This window comes from Spea bombifrons, chromosome 1 (assembly GCF_027358695.1).
Source record: "Spea bombifrons isolate aSpeBom1 chromosome 1, aSpeBom1.2.pri, whole genome shotgun sequence".
Taxonomy (NCBI): Eukaryota; Metazoa; Chordata; class Amphibia; order Anura; family Pelobatidae; genus Spea; species Spea bombifrons.
In genome coordinates, this window is record NC_071087.1 from 42,049,591 (window position 1) to 42,075,694 (window position 26,104).

Below are 26,104 nucleotides of genomic sequence, written 5' to 3' on the forward strand. Positions count from 1 at the left end.
ATGCATTGAATAAGCTGATGCTGGCATAGAGCATTATGAGCTCTATTAAAAATTATTTTGATATAATTAAAACAATATTCAATTGCTCTTAGTAACTGTGATTTATGGACAAAATAAAATTTAAAATAAATGTTCAACTGGTATCTATTGTATAATATGTCGCATTTAAAGCATACATACCGAATCATAATTCCTTTATCACAATTACAAAGCACATGCTTGTATTTTTAAAAATATTTATTTTGAAAAATGGTGCATTCCAATGATATTTGGTTGAAATAATTGCTTGATTTTATTTTAATAAAGCTGAAAAATAAGCTTATAAATTATGCAGTCCACTTTTTTGCTGGTAAGCCTCGTAAAACTGAATGAGTGAATCTGGTATTCTTGGTGTTACGATGGCCAAGGCTTGGTCAAAATGTCTTCTCATAATCCACTGGGCTTGAATGTCTTCTTGAAGAGCCAGAAGGGCAGCTTCTCTGCAGAGCGCAGCGATCTACAAGGATGTAAAAATAGAAGCATATGTTATATTATCTTGTTTTAATTCCAAATTCCAAACGAATTATTTTATATAACATACAACCCTCGGGGGCTATTTCTTAAGGGGGGTTTGTCTGAGGTCGATAACCGAATCCTCTGGGTTGCAGATGCGGGGTCCCGACACACCCCACTCTATACAGAGCCAGATCAGCCCTTGACTAGTGAAGTGATACGGTTTATACACCAAGGCTCCAGTGGCCTCACCCCTTTAATGACCAGACCCATTATTCCCTATAAATGGGCAGTCATTGCCAATCCTTGCTTCGCTCGCAATGCCATTCTTGATCGCCATAAATATCTGTGTGTTATGTGTACCAGGTGTCCGTTACTGTAAATTCACAAGCCCACGAGAAACAGTCACACAGTAGCCTGCTAGACAGGTCTAGGTGGCATGGAAGTAGAGTGTGTCTCATATAAACCTACTTTAGGGCACAGGGATGTTGGGGGGGCTTTTGGACATTAAGGATGTTCTTCCATTTTGACAAACCATTTATTGTGCTCTTTAGCATATAAAGTAGAAAAAAACCTATCTTAGTAGCTATGTAATTTCACGAGCTTATTCTCTTCCTAAACAACCCATCACTGTCTGCTTTTTGTCACCTTGCTATTGAGCATTCCTTAGAAAATTATGAATACGGGAACATTTTGCTTTATTAAAGAATGCATTCTGGGAAATGCTTTAGGCACTCAACAGTACTAGGAATGTTTCTAATTCTGCATTTTGTTATAGAAATTATTTTGTGAAAAAGTACTGTTTTTTTTATTATTTGACAGTCCCTTAACATAAAAACACAATGCAGTCCAGTTAATACCCTAAGTAAAAAATCTATACAGTAATACACTAACATCTGTATGTCTTCACCAACTTCCCAGCCAGATTTACAAGAGCCAAATCAGTAAATACTTGCAGAAACGCCCTAAGGGATTTGTGTCATATTTACAGAGAATGTACCAAGGTGCACGGGACACACGAGAACAGAAAATGAAGAATCAATAGAGAAGCACCACTAAAAAGTTTTGAAATTATTAATATCCCTCTCAAAAGGAGAATTTAACAATTTTAACAAAATTGCATTTTTTGGTCTGCTACGGATTGTTTTAATAATTGAAGCAGAAGGAGTCTGAGAAGTAGCAGCCATCACGCACTTCTGCAGACACACCGAGATGCACTTGTATAGTAACACCGCTTGGATATAAACTTTGTACAAACAATTATCAAATAAAAGAAATATTAACTGGAATTAGAGATAATAGTATGTAACCAAGCAGAGAGTTTGATTGTTAGATTGGGTGAGATAGTCGAGAGACATTGACAGACAGGGTGAGAGTGTGAAAAAAGAGTCGTTTTGATTTTTTTTCTAATAGGGCCTTCTTAAAGTCAGGAGCTTTTCTTTTCAATCTTGGGGGGCAGTCTTATACCACAAATTCAGTTAGAATACTTATTATATTTGGATTACATCTACTTTCTCTTACGTAACCATGTTGTCCATTTTTGCATCACTATTTAGCATTTTCCTTAGGAACCTATTGACACATATACTTGGAAGCTCTTCCATACATTGCTACCATTTGCAATAAAATAGGCAAAAATCAATAGCACTCCTGCACTTTCTGTGTTTTTTTTGTTCTCTTGTTGGTAAAATCCATCCTTTCCACATGATGTTTATTCATAATGCTAGATACCTAAAGCCCTGATCAAGCATTAAGTAGTAAAATAGAGAACTAGATAAACCTTCCTTTTTTTAGACAGGATAAAGGTTTTAGTTGTGCTTGAATTGGGTTTTCCACATCTCTGGGCTACAGACAGCGGAAGCAGACTGAAGCGAGCGTCATTCTAAAGACAGAAAGACACATTGCTCCGGTGAAAAGAGCTTGCTGGATAAAGAGAGATATTGTGGGTTTTCAGCAGAGAGCGCAGCGATTGGTATTCACAGTGTGCCCGTATCTGTGAACCAAAAGCACCAGCTCAAACCTACTTGTTTGCTCATTCAGCATATTTCCCCTTATTTGTTCATTTGCTGTTGCTCTGCTTGTGCTGTGCTGATGGAAGTCACATTTTAGAGGGATTTAGCAGCATGGTTTAGGAAGCTTTCACAAAAACATGCCCGGCTTTAGGTGGCTTTGTCATGCAACAATATTACACTTAGTGCCGTGTGGCTGGTTTCTACAGGGCCAATGAAGCTAAAAAACAGTGGATTTCTGTTGAAGGGATCAGGAGAATTTTTAGACCACTAAAAAAATGGCCTTTCCCATTCATGCCCCATTTCAACCATTTTCTTTATGTCTGGGAACCGTCCCTCAAAGCGATGCAACAGCCCCTTGCCTATCACTGCCCTTTGTATACTTATTTTTGGCCAAAACACTATTCCGATGGCACTCCAAAGGAACAGCTAGACACGTATATATCCAACAACACCATAAAATCACTTTTAGTCCTTCATAGTAATATCGTGGCAGTACCCGGGAATAATTTACAAAGGACATATGTAGATAGATAGTGGACGCTTAACACATTTTTCGCCCAATCTGCTTTATAAAAAAATGCCTACTTGCAAGCAGCGATTGTTTTGCTGAGATCGCTCTCTCTTTCTCTCTCTCTCCAAATGTAAAACTAAGGGAATCAAGTGGCATTAATGAGATATTACACATACATATTTTACCAAGGGCCCTGCGTATGACTGGTTGATAGAGTTGCCAACTGGTAGTTGACCAGCTTAACTGGTTTCTAAGGTGAAGCAGGTTGCTGATTGGACACACTAACCTGTTCTATACAAAGCCAGGTTTTCCTTTGCATGTACAATTAGTATCAGTCTAGGAAGTGTTACACAACCAGTTATAAGGATCAGGCACCCACAAACCACTAGCACAGCCATAATGAGCAAAAGGACAAAGTTTAAGACAGTAGTGAATCTTCCTGTGAGTGATCTATCTGCCTTAATCTCTCAAACATAAAGGTATAAAACCATCAAAGAAATCACCCTAGAACATCAATAATTCTACTGGTCTCTCATCTCAGCAAAGATCAATGTTCATCATTCCACTACCAAATAGACACAGTGGGCAAACAATGGGATAGTTGGCAAGGAAGCAAGGCAAAAAACATTGCTCTCCAAGAAGCATTAGGATGTTGCTCAGGAGATGCGGAACAAAGTTCTATGTACCAATGACACAAAAGTGTACCTTTCTGGGTGATATAAGCCCCAATATTTCTGGGGGAAAAACAAACACAGTATTACGAACCTCATTCCAACAGTAAAGCCTAGCGCTGGCAGTGTCATGGTTAGAGGACACTCTCCTGAATCAGGACCAAAAACACCTTACTGAAATTTAGTGCTGTGAGAGACTGGTCAATAACTAAAGGAAATCTTTGATTGCAATCATTTCTGTGGAAGGGAGTGTATCAAGGGTTTGAGTCTTAGATGGTGATGGCACAGAGGGGCACTGGGTGTTTCATAAATTCATACATTTATGACAAGTACAAATAGTATCTCCTTTTCTTTTAATATTAGTTTTGGATGACAATCTAGTATGCAATAATGCAGAAAATCAGACAGGGGTATTATATATATATATACATATTTTAAATATAAATAATATTTACATGAACTGCTTGGTGTCTTTCACACTTGTTCTCCTGGGAAATAGTAAGCAGTGTTAGACAGCTGGCAGCATGACATCTGTCTAAACAGCCACACTGGGAACACAGAGGTTAGACTAGGTAACATAAGGCTGAGTGCAGGAATATTATGACCCCTTCACCCCTGTCTCCACTTCTTTTTACATGGGGTGTGAGGTTCGCTTCCACAATCTCTGGTGGTCTAACAAAAGGGAGCATTAATATCTGGTGTCATAGAACTTTCTTTCCCAACAACCTTTTCAGTCTCTAAGCCATATGTATCAAGGTAAAATGCAATGAATTCATGAATTTAGTGTCAAAATGAAAACATGGGATGTACAAAGGTGCCTGTACCCTCGTGTTTCCAGAAATGATAGTCTACATTAACTGTGATTATGACTGATAGCGACAAATACTACCTATTCTAACTTTAAACAGTCACTAAAACTCCATATCACCCTTAATTAAATCATACTCAGCCACTCCGTCTCTCACTTTGTCTCATTCCCCCTCAGCCCCCTAAAAGACTGTTAGCTCCACAGCGCGGGACCCTCTCATTCTGTATTAGTATGTCTTATGTGTGTTGATGTTATTTTTCACTCCCTGATCTAACAAGTACAGAATTATTGAAATCCTTTATTAAGCGCTAGCATAATACACAGTGCAGGAATCTGTTGGCACTCAGATAAAATGTAGCAAATACTTACAAATAAAGGTTTTTTATTTTGATAAACTAATGATGTAGATATAAGGTGTAAATATTAACGTCCGGAGTACCCTCAAATAAATAATGTAAAGCTTTGAACATATACCTATATTCTTACTCCATGTTGCAGTGTGGCATGGCTTTTCCAAGTGTATACTGGCCACACATTTTAGACACTGCCTGTTCTGGTGGGTGTTGTAAGAAGTGTGTGTGGGGGGGGGCAGGGCCAGTCCCAAAGTGCATGTGGCCATCCATCTGCCCTAGCTGAATAACCACCTCGATTAGTAGAAGCCATAACTGATTTTATAGTTTCTTGGCCCAGATAAGGTTGACCAGAGGATCTCCCCAACTTGCCTACGCCCCTCACTGCTGTTGGTGGATTTACAAGAATCACTTGTAAAAAAAGAACCTTTTTACCAGTTCTATAGAAGCAGGTGACTGCACAGCTTAAGAGACCAACTGGGACAATTATTTTTAAATTTAAATAAATGAAATGGAAAAGCAATCTGGCTATAATAAGTTGCTTAGATGTTTGTCTTGCATACCACAGATACATGGGATAATAAGAGGTTTCCTTATCACCACAGAGGTCAAACTGTGGAGTACCTTAGTACAGAATGAGTTAAAGTGTGGAATCCTGCAAAGAGCAGTATTTTAAATGCACGTTCAACAGGTGGGGATGATTTGGGCCACACATTTCTCCCACTGGTTTCAACATGCCTGGAAGATTTACTTCCTCATATAACAAACTATTTTTCAAAAATGTACCAATTATAACACATTTTATGTCTTTCTTAGAAAGGTGCTTTTTTTAAAGATCTTTTTGAAAACAGAAGCATATACAGTCACACGCAGGAAGGCATTCTATCTCCCTCCAGGGTATGGAGTGAAGAAGTGATCCTCACAGAAGGACATGGTAGCAACCAGACATGTGAATAGAAGCCTAAAGGCTTATTGGGGAAATATATTCTACTCTCTGACTCGCCGAGGCCATATATGCCACCTGACGCATCCTTAAAATAATGGTAAAACCGCAGAGGATAATAAAACTCATCAAATTATGTACACCATATTAAATATGTGATATATAATTTAAAAAGCATGTTGCAGCACAGTGAAAACTGCTTTAGAAGGCCAGTAAATAGGGCTAGATAAATAGTGTGTGCGTTACGGAAGGCTTTTCCTCTAAATGATCAATGTATGCTTCAGAAACACTTCTTCTTTGGCAGCTGCTGCCCTCTTCCTAAAAAGAGAAAACCTTATGGAGCTACTCATGGACTCTTACTTTACTCGAAAGCACCTCTTTATCCTATACTAAAATCAGTGTCATGGCATCCAACAAAGTAGGGCATCACCATCACAGTGCTCCTTCAAGGCTTTTTAGCTCGGCTTTACAGGGCCAAGGCCTTCTTGCCTCATATATTCATAGCTATTGTATCTCGTCTTACAGTATGACTATTGTACTTCAAATATGACTGCACTTATTGCACCTGGCTTTTATTATATTTATTCATACGGTACATATATTTGCACAGCCACTGGGACGTGCGTTTTAATGTTCCCAGTGCATTCTTCTCTTGCACCAGAGTTCAGTTGGCCTCTCCTTTCTGAACAGCGAGGAGGCTTGGCCATGGCCCCAAAACAGGTCTCCTATTTCCTATCGTAAGCAGTCACATATTTTGGCTGGAAGCTGCTGTAAGGCCTGACCCAGCTAGCCGCCACTTACCTACGAGCCTCTAACGCCACCGAAGTGTAATTGGACAGGTTTCAAAGGAGAACTCTGATCTCCCCAACTGGACCACTGAGTAAAGGGTCACCAGGGAGCCCGACTGCCGGGACAATCTGCCTCTCAGTAATGCAGCAGACGTTCTTGAAAACTTCTAGCTGTCTTTTCATTTTCAGATTACTGCATAGAGCTAAATACCAACAATAAAAGTACATACATCTTATATGCTCCGGGCATGGACTGAAATAGCAATGGTATTTTCTTATGTCAGAGCACTTCACATTGGAAACTTCCAAGCAAGTCAGATGTTTTCTGTTATGGAAGAATTACACAGGAAAGATTGTACACAGGCCTGTTACGTCCACTAGAGATGTTGCTTGACCTCCACTCTAATGACTCTAAGCCAGCCTACTGTTGCACGGCCCAGGTCATAACAAATCTCACATGTTTGTCCCCAGTATTTTCTCATACGTGTAGTGAGCAGGAGGAGCAGAGAAGGTATGTCCCCCCCCCCCTTTAATGTAAGCAACCTTAATTTCTTTGACAGGATAGAGAATAAATCAATTGAGTTTTTCAGGTCCCTTGTTGCAGCGTCACATGCCATGAAAATCCTGCCTATTTTTAGATGCAAAGCTGAAGGGGGAAAGATTGCCATTTAGGGGAATAGGCCATGGGATTGTGAAAGGAAGTAACATCTGCATGTAGAAAGGCACTAAACAAATGTCATCTTATACAGAAACAAGCCAGGGAGGAAATGGAGCTGCAAACCTTGTATAAACATCCAATATGCTTTAGTTAGGACATTATAATGAATGGATTACGTGAGTAAATGAAGCTGATGTAAAACAATTAATGACTGCAGAACTGTTCGTGTACACAAGCTAGCTATTAACATAGTTGTACCAAACATAATCCAATAGATTATACTTTAGGTTGTACAAAGTACTCATGTAATGTTTCCTTTTTCTGAGAGCCTTTAAAGTGGTCCAGCTGGCAGATGGTTTAATACTATTAGAGGTGGCTCTACCAGACGTTACATTAAGAGATGAATGCAAACAGGAATCATTAAGAACGTTCGATATATGTTAATCAGGAAATGAAAATATCGCGCTTGAGCATCCTGAAAAACATACTTTCTATAGTGATTAGGTAAGCGGCCTTATAAAATAAACACGACCAACAGTAGCCTACCGATATGGTGGTTGTTTTGAAGAGCTTGGGGCATTTAAAGTGTCTCTGCTTAAAAGTGTTCCTTGAAAGTTTTTGCACAGAAAACCATAGGATTAATAAATGTAGAGATGGGTTTAAAAGTATCTGATAAAGATAAACATTTTATCCAATGGCTGGTTGCCTACTGCAAAATTCAACCAATCAACCTGTGCTATTGATTACTGGACAGCCAATGACAAAGACAGGGCCATATTTACGGTCCATATCCCCCTAGGTACCAAGAACATTGGTGGAACCCACTGGTGCTAGAAAAGTGGGTGGCCACAAAGTGAGTGGAGACTACACAAAGCTCAACCCCCTTTGCCTTTTTATGATTATCTTTTATTTAAATCATGCTTATTACATTCAAGGGGTATGACGAACTGATACATTAGATAAAGTGTGTCTTGCTCGTAAGTCCGCCTAGTGCCATGGTCGTAGCCATTAGGCGCTTTTCATAGGCATCTTAGCTATTTACACACTAAGACTAAGACTTCTACACATACAATATTTTTGTCACCAAACTCGATGACCTGTTTTGCTTCCTCCCAATGTAGGCGAATGCAACCCACTGGTTGTAAACAGTTTATTGGTGTCAATGATTAAAATCTGTTTGTTTATTCATTCACAGGATCTGTTTTCCAAAGATGCTACGAACTATGCTTCCTCTGGTGATGACACAGTGATTCATGCCCCGCAGATCATACCTATTGTTCGGGGAGAGAAACATCTGCAGTAAGAGCAAAGCTAGGAATGCCACTCTAATTTCCCCAAGGCATACTTCATTCTTAAGAGGAAATGACTGTGTATCACTGTTCCGCTCTAAATTGATCCTATAGAAATGTGGATTCTCTGCAGGACTATAATTTGTTGTAGGCGCTGACACATTTTAGTGCTGTACCCTTGAGGAAAAAACACTCCCACAGTCTTAAAAGGAACTGTAAATATTGTCTCCACAAACTTTATTAAGTGGAAAGCCAGTAAATATTTTAAATGTTGCTTTTAGAAATATTTTTTTCTTGGGAGAGAAAGGGGGGGAGAAAGCAATGACTGATGCGGAAGGCAGGGTTGGGAGAACATGTAGCACTGTGTTGTATTAAAGCGGGGTACACCGTGTGTGTGTTCTGTGTACATGACAGTGTTCTCTTAGTTACTACAGAACACAGTGTTTTGGGACAAATGTACTATTAATCAGTTGAGTCATATACTTTTTTATGTATAATTGTCACTGTAACTGTGGTGATTTTGCAATTTAAATTCATTGGATGTGGGAATAAATTCAATCATCAGAAAATGATCTCCATTAATTATATATCAGGGAATGATTTTCATGTGACACAAAAGTAAACACCAATATTGCCATCAAAAGATTCTGTGTTGTTTTAAATATATATATATACACACACACACACACTTAATATATAGAGACTAGATACTGTACATACAACTCAACTGGATTTTTACATTTTATATTTACAATATTATTCTTTTGCTGATGTTGATACCTTTTATTGGGTCAACATAGAGAAAGTAAAGTTAAATAAGCTTTAGGGACCTCAGAGGTCGCTTCTTCATATGCAATCACAGATGACCCCTAACATCTGAGTTGGCAAAACTTATCAACTTGGGCGAAAGACCCCATTTGAAGTAATGCAGCTATATCCATTTTCTTACTGTTCCCAAACTGGATAAAATGCCAAGCAAACTAAGAATGGATGTTTCAATATTTGACTTGCATAAAGTCGCTATTTGTAATGGAGTTATGGCGTTTGCCTGTTGCATGTGGCCTACACTGATCTTTAGCAATAAATGCATTCCATTTTACGGTACATATTCTGGGGACTGTATTACATAGAACATAGCAAAAGTAGCAGGGATATTTATTCAGTTACAAACCCGTTTCACCTATCGACGGCTTAGCCTCTGGAGAAACACTTCTTTACTTCCCGAAAGGGTGCAGAGAAGGAATCCAGTTCCTAATGGACACATTATTCAAAAAGCAGTGCCAAAAGCTTCTCCGGAGTTAATTTTTAATTTCCTGACCTAGCTGCAATACTCAAACAATCTTGGCACTCTTTCGCAACATATGTGGCCCCTCGCTCCGAGAGCATTGCAGAGTCAGCCCTGAACCAATTCAACAATCACTGTAGAATTATAGAGACTTTTCAAAATGTTCCAGTGCAATAAATACAAATACCACATAGGCCTCTCTGCAGCTAAAGTAAATGCTAAACAGGTGTTTCCAGACTCATTTGCATTTATTCAATTTTAGATATTCCACAGTGTTGTTTTTTTGTTTAAACCATGAGAGGTCCTGAGGTGCTGGGTCTGTGCACTTGGAATATGGCGGAAAAAAAAAAAAAGGATGGAGTTGATATTAATATTCTGATTTTTTTTTCGGTGCTTGGTATCGCCCCAAAGGTGTGCTCTTCTGTCTGTTTGCTACATATGGAATTAGATCCTGCAGATATTGCATATTGAATAAGAAGCAGAGTGTCTAAGGTTACCATTACACCCAACAGTAAAGGAGGGGTACTACATTGTGATGATAAGCAGAAACTGAAAACCGAAAGGCATGTTTCTTTTTGACTTTCAGTCCACCTTTCACACATAGCACACATCCAGTATTTGTTAAGCATCTCTTATTTCCTTTGGTGATAAATGTCACCTGTCTAGGGCCACAGCGACACTGCCCGAGAAACCACATAGAAAACGTGTATTTAGCATTTAAAATAAAAAAGAATTTGGAACGTCTCCTCCAGAATATTATGAATTGCAAATGGCTTTGCATTCGCTAAATAAACGGTCACTTAAGGCAGTTTTCCTATTCGGTGCCAACGTGCACATAATTCTTATGTTGATGTGGCAGAAACAGCCTATTCTAATGTCTTTATTCAGTCCTGGTACTAAAATGACGTAAGCACAGCTAACTGTTGGATACAAGCTCTTAAACTTATCCTGCACACATACTGTACACACCCAGCCGCACATTTAAGGATGGGATCTGGCATCTGAGCCGTAACAAGGATACCTGTGTAGTGCCATCAGGCACCGACCCACTGGGCCAGTCTCCTGTCTCCATTAGATTTAAACATATCTGAAATACTGTATCTCTAGTGCATTTCCACATCTTATTCTGTAAGAACTGTAGATGCGTAGGTCACGTGGCTGACAGGTCTGTATTTTACTTTTAGTCAATCTATGAAGCAAGGTTAGATATGTCTTCTGATATAAAACAACCTTCAGAAACTTCTTTGGAGGTAGGAAGAGCCAAAATACAACTCGTCACACGCAACCCTAAAAAAAGGAGAAGCAACATAGAACTCTAGATTTTCAAACATCAAACTATTTTTATAATATATTTGTTATAGCAAACAATTGTTCCATCTCTGTGGGCTGGTAGGTGCATTTGTCCCATGGACCCAGCATGTTAGCATTCCCAAATCACCTACATATCTTGTAATCGTTGTACGTTCTCCATGGAACCCTAATGTGATCTGTAATATTGTGTTTTCTGGAAATGTTATTGTAGAAAAATCAATAAGGAAATGACTGAATGGTCACTGGATGGTCATTTCTAAATTATTATTTTTATTATTTATTGTTTTATATAGCGCTATCAAATTCTGTAACGCTGTACAATGGGTAGACAGGACATAACAAGTAGCATGTAACATAACAAATTGACTTACAGAGGCAACAGGTGAGGAGGGCCCTGCTCAAAAGAGCTTACAATCTAAATGAAATGAGGTTGGTTTTGTAGCCGTTTTCAGAAATGCTGTTCTACACAGCACTGTGGAATATGATATATATATATATATATATGTAAAAATAAATAATAATACACAGATTTGGAAGGCCTGTGCGTTCAGGTCTATATAGCACCCCCTCTCACAACCGAGAGTTATTGACTCAATGTTCTGTTCTGTGTCTGAGTTACTGTGTTTACTGAACGTGCAAATCCATGCAATGTATAAAACGCCCTTCAGCTCCTCATTCCATTACTTCGAGCCTCCATAAACAAGCTGATATGCGCAAGCACTGATTATATTAGTCCTAAAAGAGTTCTGAAGCAAATGAAAAAAAAATATCAACTTCCATTCCTGAAAGCACTGTTTTCAATTTTCTGAAGGAAATTAAATAATGTATAAATCAAGTGCTGGGCTCGAGCCCAGTCAGCTGAACATCACTCCGTCCTTTTAAGGCGGAAAGGAAGTGTCTGTTGCAATGGGGACAAGCCAAGAGAAATAAAGGCTAACCTCAGCTCCATGTGCAAGTCATTTGAGATAGTTGTAGGAGGCTGCCCACAGGTTGGAAGGAGGACCACATAGTAACCGAGGGCTTTAATGAACATTAAAAGCCAAACAAGCAAAACAGAACACGAGTCGTGGACTCAATCTTCACCTTCATATGACCACAAACCTTAAAGCTTCGCTAAGAACACAGGGGTTTTTTTCTTTCTTGACGGTGATTTTTTTACTTCATAGTAGATTAAATATTATTAAAAATATATTAATTATATAATTAAAAATATTTATGTAGGAATCTATACCAGGAAGGCACAACGGCAGTTCTCAAGGTTGCAAATAAGCCACGAATATTTGGACATCCCTGCTTGATCACAGGCATCCCAATTACAAATTTCAAAATAAATAAATCCGAACTATTTTGTTCTTAGGCAAAGATACGTATGATTCTGGGCCTATTTGTGGCCCTCGAGGACTGATGTGCAACACAGATTTACACACACGTTACCTGGAATTCTACAGATTATACTGACAAGGTTTACAACTGCCAAATCTCTATATTGTATTGTTTTGTTTTTTAAGTGAAAAATATACATAAATTACTGTTTTAAAATTGAATAGCTCAAGATTTTTTAGGTCCCGTATTCCCAGAATGACTCCGTGTAGCAATGGTGGCCATCAAGTCGAGGTCCCAATATTGATGTTAGAAACCTGGTGGCATTTCATATATTATCCTCTGTACTATAATATTCATACATGATGTAAGAGCATGTCATACAATGTAGGTAATTGTATGAGCTTCATCAATGTTTAAAAAGATATGAAGCTGAAGAGCTGTTTACCTTCGTGGCACATATATAAGACAAAACAGAGACGTCAGGCGCTCTTTACGAGTACAGTTAGGATAGTTGGGCTTTTAAAGAGAGATAAAACTAGATTCCATACACATTAGTCATCAGCAAGAGGTGCTGAGGTGAGTTGTATCAATGAGTGGACATGTGGCACTGTCACCTGGATGATACATATGAGACATTTATAAATGGATACCAGTATATTAGTAAATCATGCTACATAATACGTTGTTACAATATGTTGTTGCAAGTCCCATCCTCATGGGAGTAGTAGAGAAGGTGTGGTAGTAGGTAAAAGATAGGACGGCACATAATCACAAGTTCACTATACATGGAATACATGCGGTAATTCTCCTGCTATGCTGTTACATAACACATCGGAAGGTCTTAAATCTTGCTATTGTATTTTTTTTGAGACTTTCACTCCGCTAAGACTTCTTTTTAAGGTTGTTATAAGCCAGTCTCTTAGTTATATCTTAGGAATGGACTGTTTCTGAAAAAAAAAACTCTGGGAAGCGGAATTTCAGGATGAACAATGTAGAGATTTATGGGGGGAGAATTTAAAGCGTTTTTGGATCTTTTTCCATTTTGTTTTGAAGTCTGACTTTAAATTTAGACGGCTTTCATAAACCCGTTGGTCTGTTTTCAATGGCATTGTTCATTTTTTCTTTGTGTGCTGAGATGTCATTACTTTGAAGAAGAATAAAACTCTCCCTGGAGCGTGTTGCAGAAAACATACTTGGCATAGTTGGTTAATATAAATATTTCCTCCTATTGATGTTTATTTGGTGATAAACAAAATTGACTTTCATAATTCATTTTTTTTCAACCTTCTTTCTTAACTCCTAGGAACATGTTTTAGAGAAGCCTTGTATGTGGTCTTCTTAGAGTCCATCCAACAAGCTTTAGCACTGAATAATGAGAAGTAGACGAAACTTCACATCCCCAAATCCCCACTCACAAAACTGTTTTTTGCGGCCCTTAACACACGAGCACGCTCTTTTTATAATTTCCATAGAGAGATTTCATCAGTGGGATTTGTATAGTGGTACTAACTCATTCTCTTGTGTTCATGTTTCAATAGCTGACACTGACAGATTCAGTGACATCACTTTGAAGGACTCATTGAAGGACAGAAAGTTCCTGTACTGATCAACAAGGTATCAATGTAGATCATGATATGTTCTGTTGTATTTCTACCTCCAATATGTTGGAATAGGCTTGAAGTCTCTAGTGTTATAAATATAAATATTTTATAAAACACAACAATGCCTGATATAGGTAAATATTGAACACGTGGGAAACAGTCCTATGTCAGGTAAACAGGATATTGGTCATATTACACTTGTCACCAATTTGGTTTTCTTGAGTGCTGATGGTGTGTGTTACTTTATTTTCAAAGCAGGATGTTTTACTGATTTGTTTACCAATGAGTACATTTTGGCAATCTCACAGCAGTTGTGGGAAGCGGCCACTAGGAATGTTTACAAAGACAACAAGGAATGAAGTGTAAATGCACCAACCTGTCTATCCTTAAAGAGAGAAGCAGAGGGAAGCTGCCTTCAAAGAAGGGGGCACATATATAGAGAGAGAGTGAGATAATCAGAGAGGCTGAGTGAGACAAAAACAAGATAACGAGATATGGAGACACAGGAAGACAAAGCCTGCCATACACAAAGAGAATGAAGATAAGCGGAGTGAGGCATTTAGCAGAATGACAAAGGCCTAAACTGGGCACAAATATTTTCTTGTGTAACACTGTGCAATGGAATAAAGGTAGTTTTGCTTTAAAGAATACTGCTTAGATTCAACAGAATGAGACACAAGGACAGGCACAATTGGACCCAGAAGCTTGGACACTGAAGTGCAATGGAATTCAACTATTGATAAGTTTACCTCCATCAAAAAGTGAATATGGGATGCAAGATATCACACAGATGACAATAACAATTGTAGAGCTAATGTTCCGTGAATGTAGAATGTTAGGAATTATGGCCTCGTGATATAGACAATAAGAAAAGGAAAAAGAGGGCTCATTAACCTTCCCATAACAAGCAGTGTCTGCTTATTGTTCATAAAAACGAGAGAGAAACTAGCAGCCAAAATAAGGATACACAATTATTAATCAAAGGGACGTCTGATCCTTCCAATAGCTCTACAGACTAAACCTAATGTGCCAAGAAACAAAAACAAACCCTTAAATTCAAATATCTATCCCACACGCACATCTGAGTGGATCCAGAGTTACGTCTCTGATCCACACCATGCACAGACTGATAACCCTTTTTCTTACTGCTCTGAGCAAATACCATTATCTGGCCCTAACCACCATGTCTGCTCTCCAGTTTATAGCACTTTATTACACCATGCACCATATATTTACACAACACCTATATTCTAACACATTGCACTAAGTTTGGCTAGTCCTGGTGTTTCTAAAGTTCCTCTAGTCAATTTAAGGTATTTCATAAAGAAATGTCCTAAAGTAGAAGTGAGATCGGGGGCAGGGATATAAATGTATACACCTAGGTGAAACCAAGATGGCCAGCAAGATGAGTGAAGTTGACCTAGAACAAAGCAAAAGGTCAACAATGGAGCATGACAAGCAAGAAATGATAATAAAAAGGGAGCAACAGGAAGGAAGCCAGGAAACAGTTTTGTTGCCAAAAAAATTGAAAGAAAGAGGGTGATCTACAGTGTCAAAGGGTGCAGAAAGGTCAAGTGGGTTAATGAGAGAGTGAATGCCTTGGAATTTAGCAAGTGTTACAGTGAGCTTTGTGTAAACACTGGACAAAGACAGATCAGCAAGAGGAAGCATCTCATCCCAACTTTAAAGAGACACCAATGTCATCAGTGGCCGAAAGGGCTTCCTAAGTCAGGAGTAAGGACACCTCTCACAATATCACGCTTGACATGGGAAAGGAAGTATTCATAAAAAGAGAGATGCTATAACTGAGTAAGATTATGTGAATCACCACTGCAATAAAATAATCAGACAACCCCAATGTTGGCTTTACCTTTGTCAAGCTAACATAAAAATAACAGACAGAGACTGTGAGTATAGGAAAACATACTACAAGTGTTACTTCCTTTTCCTTTTTGGTTCAGGTAAACCCCTTTTATGAAAGTAGTCAATATAGCTTGAATTCTAGGAGGACCATCTAGTCCTCAGCTATGTGAGTATTTCTGATGAATGCACTTTGGAGCGGACAGTATCAATCTAACAAATGATACACAGACATGGGAATGATACGGATCTAGATAGAGAGAGGATAAAGGCTTGGAAGCTGGCGATTGTTTAAGCAAGCTTTCTCTATCTGCTCTGAAACATCTAATCTATCAGCACCCCGTAGTTTATAAACCTGCAAAAGCAGGACCCTCTTCTCCTTCTGTGCTAATAGTCTTTACACGTATTCACCCTATTTTTACTTAATGTTATTGGTAATTTTGTATTCTCCCCTTTTGTAACTGTGGTACAGATTCGGCCAGTGCTCTATTAATACAACCAACTACGCGCCAAGAAGCGCAGCTTGAATGCAAAAAAAAAAAAACCTTAGATCTGTAGAGACTACATGACTATGAGAAAATAGAGATTTCATTCCAGACGTCTAATATTATGTATTTTTAGATTCTAAGATGGTGCATGAGGCACGGTCCTGCTATGTAATGCATTAAGCAACCGATTACATGCTCTGCTAAGGAGGTTAAATTTAGTTTTATTTCCACCAACAAAAATAATTTGTTCTCATAAACAGCACAGACAATGTACATTTGTTTTAGCGCTGTCTGCCGTAAGTTCAGATGAGGACAATCTAAGTGATTTTAGAGCGGTTTTTCTATTGGTCAGGCCAGTAGATGTGTTAATAATATATAGCTCTTCACAATCCAGTTTTGGATAATGATTAAAATGAATATAACTGATGTTACCATGCTTGCAGTAAGCCGCGTGGCAAATGTGCTGAGTCTTTTATAGTATAATTGGGTTTTAAAGTCTTGTATGGAAAGTTGCCCCTTCGGTGTATTTTACTTATTTCCAGTAAGCATCATGATTAACAAGTCACAAGTCACAAGTCCATCCATCAAGTCAAGATAACTGGGGCCACAATTATGTATCTTTACTTGCAATCAGGATTCCAGTTCAGATTCCAAAGGTGTTCTACGAGGTTAAGGTAAGGGTTCATTCATGAGTGAGTATAAGCATTAGCTACTAAAAACACCATCTTTGACAACATGGCTACCACATACATCGTACTTCCAAATCTATTGCGTACAATAAAGGTGCAGCTTTTACTTCTTTTATACGCTGCAAAGAAACAAATCAAACTACACAACATGCAACCTTTCTTTACACAGTTCCAGTAAATGTTTTAATCATCCCTTCTCCTTGATTCCTTCTCCAGTTGAGTGTATGAGTAGCTTGCGCTTAAGAGTTCCACTAAGCATAGCTAATGTACTAACCCTTCACTAATGAGTCCCTTAGGACCAAACACCTGTATAAGCGGAGGTCTGCTGGCATATACATATTTAATTTATTTTATGCAGAATTCAGCACTCATATCTACCATCATATAAATTGTAACATACACTTAACTACTAGTGGTAGAGCCAGACATTTTCTGCCTCCCAAGGCCTAAGCATTTGTCTTCATACTAAGTAACCTAGCCCTGTGTCTTTTCTATCACTATCAGTGCTGCCTGCTAGGGGCGAACAATGTCAGTTTTTATGTCCCACACATACAAAAATACTTGGGCCAGCCAATCTAGGCATATTGTCGATATAATGGCTGCACTTTTCACAGTAGAAAAGGAAAACAGTATTACTCTGGAACTACTATAATGTAAGCAAGGGTAAAAGAAAACAGATTATAATACAGGGGCTGGGTGGACAATATGGGAGTTGGGGTTATGATACAGGACGGAATGGCATATGGCAGGGAGTAGGGGATCTACATTGGGGAATAGGTTTATGACAGGGGCAAGTGATTTGACAGGAGGGTGAGGGAGAATAAAATAAAGATTAAGGATGGGGTTAATAAACACATATGTGATGGGGAACACATTTCAAAGTAACTGTAGGAGAATTTCAGAACCAAGACTCAAAAATCTCCAATTCAGCTGTTCTTCCAATTTTAGCTTCAATTTTTGCAATTCTCTCGCACGTCCATTAAAATTCTCACCTGTTTTATCTTGGTTTTTTTTTAAGTTTATGACTTATTTTTCTATTTAAATACATTTTTTGTTGTTGTTGTTTAATTTATTTATAGTTATGTTTTGTTGCAAAAAAATGTTTGGGGGGCCCTACAAGCTATCTTGCAGCAAAGCCCTTACCTCACTAGCTCTGCTACTGCAAAGGACAATACAATAGATATAATCACAGAGGAAATATGAAGCCCCCAGGCAAAAAGCTACAGAAATGCAGCTGTTAATCATTTCATTACTCCTGTCACGCAACGTGCAAGTGATTTCTTAGCTGTCTTCAATCCCATGGCATGGTTTGCTCAAGTCAATCAGCCAAGCAGTCCTCAGCTACACCTACAAAGAAGGATGGGCTGCACCTATATCATGTAACTGTACAAGAAGACATACACAGGCCACTGCGTACTAAATGAATAAAAGCACATTATCGAATGCCAAATGCAATTGTTTTATACAATTAGTGTAGTTACCTCATACCTAACACCAAAAAGAACAACTGGGTATAAAGTGTTCCTTACAGTACAAATCACGCAGTTTCAGCATGAGATGTGTAAATACTATTACCACACCAGCCAAAAAGGATTAACTCTTTAATAGTCACACTACAGTTGTTATTATCAAGTCTGTCGATATGAGGGCATAATGAAAACCCAAGATGAGTAGAATAAATTAGTTAGAAAATTACCAACTGGTGGGCTTTGGTAATAATAAATGTTGAACACTGGTTCTTAACACAGGCCCACCAGCAGCTTTGGTTTTCAATATCTTCTTATATCTAACCCTCATATGTCTAATTGAGGTTCACAATTCAGAAAGTTCAATCAGAGCTACCTAAGTAACCTGGATAACTGTTGGGATATTCTAAAACTCTGAACTCCGAAGGGGCAGAGCCACGGGAAACCATCTAAACACTTTGTGACTTTGAAGATCTTCTCATTCACTTAAGCATAGCAGTGAACATTCCAAGATGATATGTCTAACAAAAGAAGCATGAACATTTTTATTCTTAAGAATAACGGCAATATTTTTAGTCAATACTCAAATGTACTCCATGTTATGACCAAGTGGACTTTTTTGGTAATTAAAAACTTAAAACCTTGCAGTCAATATCATTAACCTTTCCCTCTGAGGACACTAAGGAGACACCACCTATAGTGTAGTAATAAAGCTCTGGCACATTTTTACTTAGGGATTCTTAAGCATTCCTTCAGGGGGATTTTTTTCAGATTTGCTTTTTGAACTGCTTGTTAAGTTCAAACCACAAATATTTTACCGAATTGGAGATGTCATCAGCAGCCAGAAACACTAATTTTATTTCTTTGTAGGTATAGCAATCTGGCTCACCATGATATTGTAATGTCCGCTTGGACAAAGCTTGAGTGTCCTGGCAGAAGATACAAAAAAATCTGCAACAGTATTAAATCTGTTTTCACGTTCTTGTCTCTTTCACTCAATACTATCTGAAAGACATTTTAAACGTAATGTTCACTTCATCAGGTCTTTCATTACTTGAAACAAATACTGAGCATACACCTTTTTGCAGTTTGTCCTTATTTCTCTTAATATAAAAACAAGATGCTGTTTGGTACTTTTATAATATCACAACACACTTACCAATCTATCGCTTCCACTTCTGAAACCCTTATTTCTACATAAAGAGAGCACACTGTATAGATCTGTCATAAGTTATCATCATGTGTTGATGAGTCCACTATCGTGAGATGGACTCGTCTACACTAGATGGCCCACTATAGCAAGAGGATGGTTCATGTAGTCAAATCACCAGCAAATCTATACTTATATATACAAATTATACATGACTGTATTAGTACAGAATTTGCTAATGGAGGTGCAATACATGTACACTCCCCCAATGCTGTGCATGCTTGGCCTGCCTATACTTTCTGAAGCCACACACTGTGCTAGCAGATACTAAAACGGAAAATATACCCCTTACATAACCTGTCACCTATACATCTGTTACGTTTTGAGGGGGAACAAAACTCTTGAAAAGGGGCCAACACGGTGGGGTCCCTTAACGCTGCTGCTTGTACAGTGCCAGAAGGAGCTCTCCTTGAAGGTAAGGGAAGCGAGGCAGGCAGGCAAAGGGAGGAGGGACAGTGAGAGAGGCACAGCAAGTGAGAAACAAGCTAAAAGAGTAAGAAAAGGGAGAGAGGGAGGCAATGAGGGAGTGAGTGAGAGACACTGAGGGAGTTATGGAGTGAGTAAATGAGTATGTATGTACATATGTATTATGTATGTTAGAGTGGATGTGCAAGTGTGTGTTAGCATGTGTGTTAGAATGTGTCTCCTCCAAGGCAAAAAGGTGCCAGTCCTCACTTGCCCAAGAATCAGGACTGTCCCACGTAAAAGAGACTACTTAAGATTCTATGGAAATATATTTAAAGCATCTATCATGTTACCCCTTTTTCCTCCACATTATTTTGAGTAATTAAAATAAATGAAGCATTCCAGGACTCACAACATAAGTTGTATTATAGATTCTTTATGGCTATTTTTTTTTATTTTTTAAAGTTATAAAATGTGCGTGTACAAGCACAAACTTTGCAGGCTTTGGATAAACTGGAAAAACAATGCTTGTAGAATGGGCACAGACTTTGGGCAATCTCTTTGGGGATTCAGTAATTAGCCTTGATTGACAACAGATAGGGTTCCGACCAATGTATATGTTGGCCTCTATTGCTCTATTTGGCTCTGAATATGTGCAAGCTCAACATCCACCTGTCAAGCAGAAATAATGGAGATGGGTGACTTACTCCTCTTGGTAAACAAATCCTGCTTTGTGATTTGGTTTAGGTAACACCTGACAAAAGGGAATATTGATCCACTTTAAAACTGGTGAAAAACCTTTCATCATTAAATCAACTAGAACCAAAACCTGTATCTGGATTAGTTGCCTTGACAATTTAGGTGTATTTGTTTTGGTGTCCTCAGGACTACCAATGCTAATTGACAAGATCTTCCTTTATTTCTGACAGGTCAACAGCAAATAAAGATAGAGCATATGCAAAGATGTCAGGAGAAATAATTACACCGTGTGTGTACTTTACTACCATTTATGATTATGCAGCCTCGGCATTGATGTTTGAGGAGATAGCTGGACATTCCATTGACAGACTTGTGTTCCTGCGTGTTATGTAGTTAATGAGGGACATATAACATAAGGATCATTTCCTGACAAAAACCCAAAGACTACATAAAGAAAAATTAATGTATCCCAATGCGGCAGATGTTGCAGAATACAAAAATCAGAATATACTGGAACATTTGTGAAGCACTAGACGGGAGTCCCAACACAAATAAAACATTCATAACTAAAGATGGTAGGTTGGATATTCAGCACAATACACAAATAGTATACTCAGAGCGGCTTCAATTCGATGCAAGAACTGCTGATTTTGTCAGCTGCCGAGATTAATGGATTTGGAACATACACAACAGAAACAATGCTTTCACTGACTTTGAATGGCTAACATCCAATACATATATACTTCAGCAAAGTGCAAACAGAGAACTATCAGATAGAAAGACACCATCTTTGTTAAGAGCTACAGTTTGAGGCCCTGAGCTGGTACCCCTCCCTGTATTATTCTGCCATTAGCAATGAATTTACCATTATTTCTGGGTAATGCCATGACTGGATCGCAGCTTCACGGCAGACAGAAATACCTGGCATGCCTTCAAGCTGTGAGGCAAGGCAGCACAAGGTGTTCCCGAGAATGCTTGTGTTTTTGCTATAAACATCCTTCCTGCAGTAGCCTTTAGGTAATTGTAGTAAGGAGTAAACTCCCTGCCAATGTACGTAAGATTGGAAACTCAAACCTGTCTGAGCAAATTAACATACAAACACCTGTAGCCTTTTGTTTCTCACCGAGTCAGGAAGGAAAATAGACTCAAATAATGAAGCTTCACATTTATGCCTCAATGCGATGTTTTTGGTCCTTTGATTGTGGGTTTCATTTGTTACCTACTTTTACCGTACTGAGTTTTAGTTATGAGACAGTAAGTGTGTCTCCGGGTGGGACTAAAAAAAAAGCTTTTCTATTTAAATCTTACATTTATTCATAATACATATTTAGCTTTTGTTTATATATTTATCTATAGTTATTCTACACAGTGAATTGATTAAATGTTTTAATATGGAATTAATTGATTCAATTTAATAAAAAGCGGTTAAAAAAATATACAAGATTTACAAAAAACTTGAGTCTTGGTTGCCCAAGATGTTGCAGTACTGTGACACTATGATTTGATGTAGCCCATCAGTAATCATACACTGTAATTAGCTGAATAAAGTCTATCTGTGCGTGATCTTAAACACCACTGTGCTTGGAGGGCCCCATAATTTGTTACAGAACATATCTAAATATCATGAAGGCAAATGAGCTGTCAAAACAAGCTCCGGGTAAATTTCTGGAGAAACTCCAGATGTAGAGTCTAAAAAAATATTCCAAACTATGGATATCACCACTAAATCTATTATTTACAAAATGAGAAGAATATGGCATAAACCTCTAGAGAAGTGAATCTGACAATAATCACTGGTAACTGGAGCTAGAGAGATCCAAGGCAGAGGTGGGGGAACCTTCACTGGGCAACACTCAGAAACTCCACCAAACTGAAGTCAAACTTGAAGTCAAAATGCCATAAATATGCAGGGAACTGAAAAGTAAAATTAGGATAATTATAACTCTTCCCCCTTCCCAGAGTCTTGTGAGGTACCCCTTATTCCTTTCTTAGCGGGCATCAGGAGCATTCAATGATTAATATCTTCTTGCATTGTATTCCTTTAAATGCCAAGCCTCAGCAATCATCTTAAACCTCTGTGCTATTTTGTGTAGGTTACTCTCACTATATCTAAACGACAGAATAAAACAGCAAAATAACAGAGGTTTTTGGGTCGTCGTTTGTATTACTTGCCAAGCAGGTTGTAAAAAACCTACACGTTACTGTTCTCTTGCTTTCTGAGCCCCTGGTTATTTAGACGGTTTCACTTGATTTCCATGTGATAAAGTGAGGCGGAGACAGTTCTGTTTCTTAGACTGACAATTTGAAGACACCATCCTCTTGTTTGCATTGAATAGCCCGATAGGTGGTTCTCATGAACAGGTGTGTAACTACATTTGCAATTGTGTTAATTCCACTTCAGTATCAAAAACTACTTTCAAAAATAGTGTGTTCATCTTCAATGACACTTGCTGTTATACTGTATATTGTTGTTTGATGGACTTCAGGAAAACACACATTTTATACACATTTTACAGCAAAAGGCCTGAGATTTGTTGGCTAAACAATCCCTCAAGCACTTAATATTCTGTTACTTCTTATTTTTTTGTAATATATGTGTATATATATATATATATATATATATATATATATATATATATATATATATATATATGCCATCATCTTAGTGCAGTCATTGCCACTCTTCTACAATGTACAAATACAGACAAGTAGCTACTTAGCGAGTACTTTGACCTTGATAACGGCATTCAATTGACATTCCATGATGTCTGTTACGATGCTTTGACTTACTTTTCCACTATCCGGAATGTTAAGCAAATAAACCTTAGCAGATCTGCCATTTTATTTACTAAAAAGAGGATTTTTTTAAGTTTCACTTGTCAACATCCAATTTGATAGGATAGGGAATGATGTTTCTAAAGTTTCATTTACTTACAAAAGTGTAGATACAACAGCATGCACCTTTAAGCTTTACACAGTTTCTGTCCTACTAATAAATGTTCATGATACTGGAATTCAAACGGCATGCCCATGTTTACCTCGGCTCCAGAGTATTTCTCTGTCAGTTTCACAAGTTTTTCTAGGCAGATCTCACCGTCGAAGGGCATGGAGCGGAAGTGGATTTTAAAAATTTCCCTGCGTGTAGCTTCGTCTGGCAATGGCACATAGATGATCCTGTCGATACGCCCAGGACGCATTAAAGCCTGAAAGACAAAGAAAGAATGTATATGAATGTGAGGAAAAACAGTTAACCACACTTCAACTTTATTATTCCTCAAACCTTTGTATTAATAGAATATGTCTTCAAAATCAACAATCTTGATTTAAATGGGTCCAACTTTCATTCAATTACACAACATTAGGCTGTTAGGCTGTACTTTTCTAAGTGGATAAAGTACCCCTCCTACACCCTCTGATTTTCTGCACTGTTGCATATTTACATTGACTTTGGCCAGATTATCTCATGAATTCGAGTAATACATAGAAGGAATCTGAGAAAACAAATTGAACCAAGGTTTGGCCCTTGTTTCATATTTTGACCTGCATAGAAATCAAGCACACAACGTGCAAGTGTGAAATAGATGTGTCCCCCCCATAGTAAACTCTACCTGCTGAAAGGGATTATGAGAGCCAGGTGTTTAAAAGGCCCCTCACAAACAATCAGGCCCGATTTGGGTCAGCCCTGTCCAATACAAATGTAACATTGGTTCTTTCCATCAGATTGAAGTTGACAGCACCCAAGTATTCAAAGCCACGTCACGTGACATCTAAAACACATTCCTCAACATATCCAGAAAACAGCTGTTAATGTACAGTATATCAGACTAGTAAAGGTTACGTTTCTAAGGCTCTGGGGTTCCACCAAAATTGCAGAGACAAGCTGACCAAATGGAAAAAGGTTTGGGACAACTCTTCCCAGAATCTCTAAATGAGCAAAAAGTTAAATCATCCATAAGTCACAAAGGACAATGACCAGGGACCTGCAAGCCTCTATCACCTTAGCTAAGATATGTGTTCATGACTCTACCAGCGGAAACAGACTACACAATCATGGGTTTCATGGCAGAGTATCAAGACTGAAACTAGTGCCCTCTAAGAATAACATCAATGCTCATCAAGCATTGAGGAACAATGTTCTAGAGACAGATGAGTCAGAAGTATAATATTTCATGCTCAAAATCCAACAAATTAGTTAAAGCAGATAATTCATCCACAGCGATGTGAAAGACTTATTGATAACTACAGGATGTTTTTGATTAAATGAAGAAATGAAGTTTCCTATGATATAACTTCTCTATATGGTGAAGAACTAAAAAATGTTACCTACAATACAAGGTTACGTAGAAAAGGTTTGGAAAGTAGTTTTATTACTATTGCAACCAATAGAATGGTCCAATCACCAGGAACATCTCACTGGTGGCCATGGTACTATGAAGACACCATAGATTCCCAAAGATAAATATTGCTTTACATACATCAAAGATTTTAAAGAGAGGTTCGTTACTTACAATTAGCATTGTTTAATCGCTGACATTGAAAGGGCAAGATCTATTTTGCAGAAAGATGTAAACATGTTAAGTCTGTTACTTTAATATTTTTTGAAATTCTAATTCACCTTAAACACCAGAAACTGTGGATTTTCTCTGTAAGGAATTAAGTAGGATTGTATGTTATCACTTTCAGTCAAGGCTCCACATGATCCAACCAGTAGCTCCTTGTGTAACTTAAGAGAACCATTTCAGCAAGCTGGGTTTAGCAAATCCATTTGGGGAAAGGTGATATGAAGCTGAATCCCTGTGTTTTTACTTTATTTGCATATTAAGGGACATGTCTAATACTTAACATGTGGGTGCTCCAAGGAGCTGTTTTATGTATACATTTGATACATCAGGAGAGGCTAGATTGGAGGAATGTTGATGGATTGGCTAATTCAATAAAGATTTATCCAAAGGGATATAATTTAATTAAAAAAGATGATGCAATTCTCCAAGGTAAGATTCATCACATGGACATGAATACATTGGCATCAGTTAAACTAAATTAAATCCTGTTAAAATGGGTTTTAAGAGTGGGTTTCAATTATGAACGAGGTCTTCTGCGCTTGGGCAGCCTTACTCTGTTCTCTCTCTTCTCTGATGGCATGGTTATATCTTCTGCTTTTGTACATGTATAGCCATGGGGATGTCACATTATTTACTCCCAACAGATTCTTTACTAGCCAACTGTGACCCGACCGTCCCATGGA

At 38.2% G+C, this 26,104-nt stretch overlaps 1 protein-coding gene across 1 annotated transcript in view; it reads right to left on the reverse strand.

Annotated features, from left to right (window-relative positions):
* Window positions 1–219: 219 nt before the first annotated feature.
* The window catches only part of SPATA5 (spermatogenesis associated 5), a 130,316-nt gene continuing 104,431 nt past the window's right edge, over window positions 220–26,104 (reverse strand). Inside the window, exons 15-16 of the mRNA XM_053461408.1 lie at window positions 23,898–24,062; window positions 220–496 (exon numbers count right to left, since the gene is read on the reverse strand). Of these exons, the coding sequence (XP_053317383.1) occupies window positions 320–496; window positions 23,898–24,062 (342 nt within the window). The 3' untranslated portion in view covers window positions 220–319. The remainder of the gene's footprint in view (window positions 497–23,897; window positions 24,063–26,104) is intronic.